Source organism: Macadamia integrifolia, chromosome 10, assembly GCF_013358625.1.
Source record: "Macadamia integrifolia cultivar HAES 741 chromosome 10, SCU_Mint_v3, whole genome shotgun sequence".
Lineage (NCBI taxonomy): Eukaryota > Viridiplantae > Streptophyta > Magnoliopsida > Proteales > Proteaceae > Macadamia > Macadamia integrifolia.
The window spans coordinates 16814161-16824436 of NC_056566.1; the positions used below are offsets into that span (position 1 = coordinate 16814161).

Consider the following 10276-nt stretch of genomic DNA (forward strand, 5'->3'; position numbering starts at 1 on the left):
ATGAGAAATTTTTTCTTTTCTTCATTAAAAAAGAAAAAATGTTTGGTATGTATTCTAGAATTGGATTTTGGGTCTAGAAATTTACCAAAAAAATGGTCTAGAAATGTTTTTTCAAACCTGATTCTTCTTTATTTTCTTGCTTTAAAATGCATTCTAGATTTAGAATATATTAAGTTTGTCTCAAATTTTTGACATGTTTTCAAGAATGACCTGTTTTGACATATTTGATGGCGACACAAATGAGAAATTTTTTGAGATCTATGATCGACCGCAACCTAATGGATCGACCTATGACTTGGAGGAGTATATAATGTACTAGTCTTGTTGAACAAGTTATTGTAATTTGGGGTTTTTTTCGAGCTAGGGTTTTAGAGCGAGTTTTCTCGCCGCTGTTTGAGTATAATCTCTCTTCTACATAGTGAAACATCTTCTTCTTTTCCTAACATGTAGCATACCACACCAGTGTATGAACCTCATTAAATCTCTATGTTATGCGGATCTATACTTGTTTATTTTCGTATTGGTTGGTGTTTACTATGACAGAATAGAATGCATACTAAACTCATCATAAATTCTAGAAAGCCATGATGGTCCATTGATGCATTGTTCATTGATTGGTGCACGGACTTACATGGAGGGTATGCCATTGCTTGGGGGGTAAATGATCAAAATTTGGTTGAAATTTTATGCATAGCCAATCCAAACTATTTCTAGATGCCCTCAATGATCCGCAGTTGCAACCCTAACAATGAAAAAGCTTTTCATGTTGAAGAATCCACGGCGGTGGATCAGAGAGAACACAACAAGGAAGAGCATAGTCTTTACATCGCTTAGGCCATTTTTGGTTAGACGAGAAGTGACATGAAGTTAAAAAATTAAGCGGTAAAGTGAAGTGAAAATGAAATGAAAGGAACTTGTAAATGAAGCTTAAGAAACTTAATTATCATATGTAATCTTAATGAAATTTTTTTATTTATATCTCTTAAAATGTCAAATATGGGAAGAAAAACGCTATCTGATCACATTGTCAGGTGGGCACCAATAGGGGTAGGGGCGGGGGGCGGGCGGGGCGGGCCGCGGGGGCGGGGGGCGGGGGCGGGGGGTGGGCACGCAAGGGGCATCAATAAAGGCGTGTATTTTGTATTTCACAAGGCAAGGTCATTATTTTTCTCCATGTCTAGACGCAAGAGCCATGTAACCAGTTAGTAATCTTTTCTTTATCAAATAATTTGTAACCTTGTCTTTTCTCCCTGTATAATACATTCCCTCCTTTTTTTTCAATGAGGGTATTGATTGTCATTTCATATACAAAATGCATGAAAATGATTTTAAATTTCTGTTTTTACCCCTGCATTTAGTACTGCATTAAATGACTTTTGAGGATAAAGGAAGGGGCAATTAAGAAAATGAGTCAGTTCTAAATACACCAATAGAAGTATAATTTAGACACTCCTAAACTTGATTATCATATGCAGTGTTTTTTTTTTTTTTTTGGTTACACAATTTTTCAGTTTTAATTTAGCAGAACATTTTGGATCCGTTCTGATTTTACTTCACTTCTAACTAAAATAGGGCCTTTATTTTCTTTCCAAATCCTATCCTCTTGTTTGATGTATCAAACAGAAGAATTACACGAAATCTCCGACAAACATTATTTAAAGATGAAAAAATAGGTATACTTCATTATTCCATATTTTACTTGGAATTTTCTATTTAATTTCCTGCATGCCATCTGCCAAACCAACGGCAAAATCACCAGAAGAAGTGCTTTTGATGCTCTTGAATATATATGAAATGGAAAATACCATCCTTCAATGTATGAAATGACTAAATGTTTTGTGTCTTGTCCTGACTAAATGGGGAAAAAGTTCTCCAAGGCAGCATCCGACGGCTGGGAGGACCTGGAGGTGCACCCCCATGTGTTGGGGTGCTTATCGGAGTCCTCATAGCTGTCGGTTGCTGCATTGGGCTGAAGAGAAGCTGAATCCACTAAATGGGATCGACTACATGGATCCTTACCCTCAAAGCGCATTGGAGAGAAGCCGAATCCACTATATAGAGCAGACTACATGGATCCTTGCCCTCCAAGTGTATAATATTTTCATATACCATTCAACAGTATTGACCTAAAAAGATGGCAAAAGCAACCTAAATAAATTTTCAAATCATTGAATGAAATTCTCTCCCTGATAAAATCTGTGAAAGGGACATGATCATGTATGATAATCTCAGAATTTACCAAATATAATATGTTAAAAGGCTTCTAAATACAAATAAGAGCAGACGAAACAATAGACATATTCCATTGAACATTATATTTTTAAAAGATTGGTAAGTCTATAATGCCTCACTCTTTTTTCTTTTCCTTTTACTTCTTTTCTTTTTTCCCTTTTTAATCTTTAAGAGAAGAAACAACCACCCATCCAACATATGCTTACACAAATTTAAAATGCTGCCCATCCTGCTGCGGTGCTCTTTGTTGATCCTGATCCAGTAGCTGAAGGAAGGGTTCTCTGCAAGTCCCCACAATAAAATGGAAATGAGAAAGCAAAACTTATTAAAAAAAAAAAAGGACAATGGAAGCTCTTTTCCTCAAGATATAACGGAATACACAAGTCTTTGCTCAACATAGTAAGTATTAACTAGTAACAAAAATACCTATACATCAATATCAATGGTTTCCTGTACAGCAGCCCACTAAGTAAAGACTCCCTGTACATATGCATCTAATATCTGCGCATGGCATATTAGGTAGGGCCAAATATTTGTGGTCTGGTAGGACTCCTAGGTGCCAACTCACATATGAACAAACACTAACTGACATGACCACATTGCGAAATAAAGCTTTGAAATCCTTAAAAAAAAAAAAAAGGGTCTCATTCAGTCACTCCTGAAAAAGGGTGAAAGCAAAGGGATGACTGACAATACAAGCAAAAAATGCCAATATATGATGGGGGAGGTACAAATGTACAATAAAATTTAGAATTGAAATCTCATATGTAATCAACCCATATCAGATCCCTTCTGTCCAAAGGTCAGAGTTATCATCACCCTTCCAGAGGATATAAATAGATAGCCCATCAGGGAAAGGCTTCCTTGATGAACCGCCTATAAGACCTTTCACCATATATCAAATATACATCAGTCTACCATGTCATTATAACTAGAAACTTTGACAGACAAACCTCTGTACATCTTATATTGTGCGTCTGTGACATAAGTAGCCATCTAACTCTTTAATGCCAGGAACTGATATCCATGAATGGTCTAACATTCCCATTTTGAGATAAAACGTTGATACCCCAACACAATCACGGCAAAATCCAAGAAGAAAACCATGCATCAGCCAGGTACAAACAACAGATGGTCAAAACACTCGATGTTTCTTCAAGAAGCAGAGGTTTCCAAGTAGTTAATAGTGCATATTTCAAAATAGAAGCATTTGATTTATACTAACAGACTGTTTCAATTTTTTAAGCAGCAACCAGAGGAAAACAAAGGGGAGGGGGGTGTTGGCCCATAACCATGCATGAAACATAATGTAGCAATGTGGCCTTCACTAATGACTGAAAGCTAAACTAAGACATTACAAAACCCTAAAACCATGTTCAGAGGACTCCTCATTCCAATCAGTCTCAAATTTTCCATGTTCACCATATACAACCAGGATTTCAACATTCATTACTCAACAAAACAACAGGAGTGTACTCCTCTTCCAACATAACCCCATCATCATCATATAGGTCCACAACAGGATGAACACATGATGCACCTACTCTTTGTGAAAGGCCCCTTCAATGACTACAATTTCTGTAGGCCCTTCATTTAGGGCATACAAGAATCAATAAAGCTAGAACACAATCATGTCAAAAGTTATCAAACAATAAAGCATGAAGTAGGGCATTAGTATAGATAAATGTGAATGTATGAAATAGTAGTACTCAGCACAGTTCCAGTTTTTCTAGGGTAACATCCAATAAAGATTTAAATTTAAATTTTTGTTTAAGAGGAGCAATTTATAGATTTAATCTTCTGATATTATTTAAAAGATCTATATGAGAGACTAAGCTATATTTGGATAAATGAAAGAGTAAGTTATAATTAAGATACTCATATTCCATTATGTGGGTCTCTCAGTGGTGTTAGGTGGAAAACAAATGTGTCAGAGGGGAATTGTTAATATACTTTATATACAGAATTAGAGATAATAAGACTCTTTTTTTTCTTTTTTTTTCTTGGAGGGGGTTGGTTTCTCATTGTGTTGCTCAGATTTCTTGTGGAAGACTAGATTAAAAATTTTCATACCCTTCTTTCCATGGAGTCCATGGGTGTCTTCAGCAAGAGAAAGAAAAAAGTGCAAAATAAAAATTGATCCAGTACTGCAAAAACCACAGACATTATGGTTAACTTGATAAAATATATCTGGTGTATTTTGACAATCATTATTTGTTTATTTTTATCATGCATATTGGAATACTCTTCATATTCCAATGCATACCCGTTGTAACTGTCTAGAGAATAGGAACTCTATACACTGAAATCCTGCTGTTCCAATGACAGAAGAATTCACTAAACTGGATATATGAATTCCAATATAACTGATCAAAAGAGGTTGAAACTAGCCAGACTTTACAGCTAGTGTATGTGCTCAACAGCACATATATGATCAAATCGCACAAGTCAATAGGGTGTGGACCCATGAAAGAAAGGTTGGTCTTCCATGAGAAATCATTCATTTTTCTTCACCTTCACTGCACCATCAATAGGCCAAGGACATTCATGCTTCTAAGACTTATTGTTTGTTGAACGGCTTATATAAAGCTGTCCATACAGTGTCAGCACATGGAAATTATACCACCTGCGCAACAAATGGAATGGATGGGTAGAAGCATACCTCAAGTTGAGAGAAATCTGACAAAGGATCATTTGCACGCCTCACGTTTTCTTTGGAACCCTTGAATCCAACACCATGATGGCCAGAAGCCATCCGACCAACAGCAGGATCATTGGGTGGCGGTGGAAGAGGGGATCGAATTTTCCCAGCTCCACTAGGTGGTGGAGCAAGGCCTGGAGATTTAGGATTCCCCACCCCTGGAACACCACCAGACAACCCAGCAGCTGAAAGCATGCCAGTTCCACTAGTTGTTTTGTGCTTTACATTTATCCGGATGGTCTCACCGTCCTAAAAATCCAAACACCTAAAAGTCAATGCAATACACAAAATAGCAATAATTTTTCAATTAGAACATGTACAATTTACAAGGTGTGTAAAGCAGATAAATAGGGGTAATAACACTTCCAATCACCCCCCCAGGGGGCGTGCAACTCAAATTCATAACCTTCCAAATAGTAAGATTCTTCCAGAAAATCTTGACAAACAAGATAAGAGCAAACTTCATGAAAATGAAATGGAGTCGTACACAAAAGCTACAGACTTATTACACTGAAATTTATTTTACAAGCATGTCTTGGTAGAAATTTGAACTCAGGACCTCCAACAGAGAATGCCAGCACTTTTCAACAACCACCCCACATTAATTCTACACAATAGCATTAACATGTCACCGATGAAACTTGAGCCTTTAACAGGTTATCCCTTTATGTAGAAAAGGACATGATGCGAAACCCAGGTTCAATAGCCCTGTTTGGGTTCACTTATGGGCCCCCCGATCACAACAGGTAAAAGTAAGAAGACAATGGCGATCTTGTAAATTATCGGAACTTCAAATATAAAGTGAAAGAGTAAGTAGAGTGTCACGTATAGGTGAGTAATGGGTAATCTAGCAATAGAAAACAAAATAAGGATATAGGGGACTTAGGGGTAAAGAGGAGGAAAATATGGGAAAAGGAAATCAAAAGGGTTTTAATAATAAAGGGAAGAAAGGCATTGTCTTCAACCTTCAGCAACAGAACCAGCGGTGTTATAACTTTGGTTTGGGCAAGAAAACTCCTACATTCAACCACCAATGAACCTGAGATACCAAGAGAGTCGCAACCAACCATCCTCTTGTATGCAAGTGAATATAGGCCAAACAGGGAATCGGTTAGCAGAATAAAGGTCTGGGAAATTGCCCTTGGTGATAGAACTGAACTCAGTTCTGTTGAGGGTTTGGTTCTCAGTACTGCAGCACTCTAGCGAACCAAATTGGACTGATTAAGTTACCCCTATAATGTAGAAGTAAGTTCACACTAGGTAAACAAACTTCCAATATTTGAACAGCCCAAACCAAAGCAAGTCTGAACACTCAAACCAGTCTTTACAGAAACCAAACAATAGAACCAGAGAAAAATAACCTCAGCAGAGAAGTTAGAGTGACCAAACCTGTCAGAAGTATCACAACTTAGAAACAATCACTCACAGCAGCAGGAACAACTCAGAAACAGATCTCAACAGCAACAAACACTTCCCAGACAAATCTGGGTTTCAGCCAGCACAGGGAGAAACCCTGCAGTTCAGTTTTGACTAGGAAGCAGGGGCTGAAACCCCGGTTGAGTGGTCCCTTTGAGATGACCTTTGAACCCTCCAAAGGGATTTCAAAGCTGCTGGACAGAAGAGGAGAAAAGGCCCTGCCAATTTGAATTTTTGAAACCCTAAAAGGCCACAATGTACTTTGAGCTGCTGAACTGATCTTCACAGGTTTCGATCCTTGTTAATTCTTCAAATAAGTTTAGTTTATCTCTCAAGCACTCTTCTCACAGAAAGTAATGACAGAAATCAGAAAAGAAAAGAAAAGAATATATTAAGCAAGATAGATGTGTGTGGGAATGGCTATCTCAGCCTGGGCATCTCACCCACAGCTATCTCAGTTGTTTGTCTTCCTTTCTCAAGAGAGGGAGCAAGCAATAGCTGCAGAAAACTTCATTAATTCAATTGTGCTTTGTGTCTACAGCAGCCTCTCTATATATAGAGGCCTGAAATAACAAAATTTAGAAGCTTAACTCAAATTAGAAACTAATGCAAAATAGGAACTATCTCCATCTTCTAATTTAAGAAACAAAATAGCAGCTACTGGGGACTAACTCAGCCCAAAGGCTGATTTGATGGCTTCTTCCTCCTGTGGTATTGTAGCCCATGATGGGCATCTACATCACCCTAGGAGTAGCACCAGAGCTTAAAATATTAGAGGGAAAAGAGAAGAATTGACAGTGTTTGATTCAAGTCTTTGGACTGCTAATACTGCCCAGAAACAGAATACAAGAGAGAACTCACACAGAAGGGGGGGCGGGGGAGAGGAAGAAGCTCACACACACACAGCCAACAGGCTCCACAAACTCACAATTTCATTATTCAATCTGGCTATTAAAAGTGGTTACATGGTATAGATCAAAAGACTCCTATTCTAACTCTAAAACTGAAACGTAATGAAACTCTACCGTTACTAGCCTATTCAAACTAAAACATATGACTGGAATATAAATATAACTAAAAAAATAGATTGCTGATATCCTACTTGACTCCAAAAACCAATAGGACTCAGTTCATCTACATCCGGATTCCCAAACGAGATCAGGCCGATCCACGGAATTGCTCTTGCATGAGACAATTCCTTAATGATAGAGATTTTCAATGACCCTACTCAGATTTTCATCTCTTTTAGAAACGGAAATCTAACAATCATTCCTTACATATAGAAATAACTTTGGTCAATCTGTGTCTATGTTGACAGAGCCTCTCTGTGAAGGATTTAAATGACTTCATCTTCCTTCACCAACATCAGATCAGCATTTGATAGGGAAGCATTGTAATGTGGTGAGAAAAGAGTATTATAGGATTAGTATTAAAATGTTAGCACATTTGGGTGATTCTGGACTAGCAACTTTGTCATTGGGGGGTACTTGATAAGGGAAATTTTGTAATTACAGGTTTCGGGTGAACAGTCTAGTTACTTTACCAAAAAATCCATCATAGAAAGTTTGCTCTTTTAGATTTACTTTCATCAAACCTTAATAAATCAGCCAAGTTCCGGATTAACCGAAAAATTCTCTGGTATAGGTGTGTCATGTAAACACCTCATGACTATGACCGAAGCCACTGATGCTGATCTTCCAGTACCTCCCTACCCTCTGGGTTTCAAGTAGTATTTGTGGTAACCATTCATGTAAATACCTAACGACTTGCTATTACGATTTTTGACAGAAGCCACTGACGCTGATTTCCTGCAGCACCCTGTCCTCGGGTTTCAAGTGTATGTATGTATGCATGTATTTACCTCATGTGTATGTAACAATCTCAAAATCAAACACTTATAAAATCAAATGCTGTTCAATGAAAAATTCATGGTTCTAACACCTAGACGACTAACAAAACTATGGGAAATAAATCCAAATCACTGCTTCAAAAGGTCTAAATCAAACAAGATCAAAAAAAAAAAATTGTTGTTGATAACTCATGACACCAATAACCATGTGGCAGACTAGTTCCAACATCAGAACACAAATCAAAGGACATCGGAAAAATGGAAGATAGTTCAAGCTATTTCTTTTGGTGGTTCACGATAGTATATTTACTTCCAAGTTATCAATCAAGTGCAATTACATTATAATCTAGATCTCACATCGTCTGAGTTGTAACTAATATACCCAATGGACTCAAAATTTAGTAATCAATGATCCAAGAAAACATACTCAAAAGCTGCTCACTTTCAATATGCAAGTACAAAAACATTCCGTAAACTGGACTCCTCTACATTCAAATGCTAATTTTCCCAAGCAGACAGTACTCGGTCCTGATATGAGAGTAGAGAAGAACAAAATTTGGTTTAACAGTCAAATAGTTGCTATGTCTTCAAACCACAAAACCCAGGTGATCATTCGATGGATAAAAGAACCAACGATAGAAAAGATAAAGCCAAAATAATAATTTTATAATAACAACTAGTTAATGCTGAGTTGCTCACAATCTCATCTCATCAGCTCCTTCATTCATACCTACCCCTCTCCCCTTTTCTTTGGGTACATTCATTCTTTTTTCCTGATTGGTTTGGCTTTTTACCATTTTAAAGTGTACTGTAAACGTATAGCAGAAAAATGGAGCTAAAAATTGAAAATCCTCAACTAATTATATACCTTCAATCTGTGATTAACAGCAGGATGAATATCGATATGATTATCATCGCTCGCTTCACCCGACTCCTTCTCATTCTCCCTCTTTACATACTTCTCATGATCTGACAGCGCAACGTTGAAATCAAATGCCTCATTCCTCTCATTAAATCCCAACCCAATAAAGGCATGCTTGCCCGTCCCATCTTCAATCTTCAACACAAAGTAGCGGGACGAATCAAGGACAGTTTCAACGGAGTTCTCCCTCTGCCCAGGAAGAACAAAGCAAGCGGCAAAGAGATCGCCTGACTTGGGATCCTCAAGCCGGATCTCACATCGTTCTTTACACGAAACCACACGCAGACGCCCCGACCAGATCTTATCAGATTGTAACCACTCCCCACATTTATATCCACCGCTTGTGCTTCGAGGTGGGATTTTGAACACACAAACTTCACGAACAACCAAAAGCGTATGCTCAAAAGCCTCCTCATCTTCAAATGACATGGTTCAGATTCAAAATATTGGCAGGAAATTTGTGAAATCTCAAATGTAATTTGAAAAAATTACCAATTCCAGTGAGATCAAAACGTTGTCTTCCTTCACAATGATGAATCGTAGCAAATCATAGGGATCTTCAAATGGAGAATATGGCAGAGATCTAGGGTTTGCAAGATGGAAGGGATTTGGAAGCTCACATTGGATACGAGCTTCAATCGTTTCGTTGGAAAAGGTTAAAAATATTTTGAGTTGCAGAGAAGCGTGGGTTCGAAGGCGGCGAGTTGGGAGAGTGTTTGAAAGTAAAATCTTAAATTGTGATTTGTGAGACAGGAGTGATATTTTACGGTATTACCCTTATGTTATTACTATAATCCTTGCGTCAGGTGTCCAATGTAGAAAGTACAAATGCTCCGTCGCATCGTCAATCCTCGAGCTTCCGCATCCATAGTTATAGTTAGTAAGTTTGAGAACGGCGATAATATGAGAATGGATACGTATTACAATTAAATGGATCATACGGCAATAATATGTTTCAAAAAATTTGGTGCAACAAAACACGTACGGTAATTATACGATACGTGTTTAATACGGTTGCTCTGCCAAAATCTGGGAGCAAAAATTTGGGACTAAAAATGATTGTTTGAAACTAAATTATAATCTACCATGCTTTTATGGACACTAAAATCCAATATGATTTTCCAATTTGAAATCATTTTCCATTCCTTTGAATTTT

At 37.6% G+C, this 10276-nt stretch overlaps 1 protein-coding gene across 2 annotated transcripts; it reads right to left on the reverse strand.

Moving 5' to 3' along the window:
* Positions 1-2218: 2218 nt before the first annotated feature.
* LOC122090680 (uncharacterized protein At1g03900-like) lies at positions 2219-9855 on the reverse strand. Of its 2 annotated transcripts, XM_042660339.1 has the most exons (4): positions 9067-9855; positions 4895-5182; positions 4306-4379; positions 2219-2513 (listed from the first exon to the last, which is right to left on the reverse strand). In XM_042660339.1, the coding sequence occupies exons 1-3, from the start codon at positions 9547-9549 to the stop codon at positions 4335-4337; spliced, it is 816 nt and encodes a 271-aa protein (XP_042516273.1). In that variant the 5' UTR covers positions 9550-9855; the 3' UTR covers positions 2219-2513; positions 4306-4334. The 2 variants fall into 2 exon arrangements, with proteins under 2 accessions (XP_042516273.1, XP_042516272.1); XM_042660338.1 differs by lacking the exon at positions 4306-4379 and having other exon boundaries at positions 9067-9853.
* Between the last annotated feature and the right edge of the window lie 421 nt (positions 9856-10276).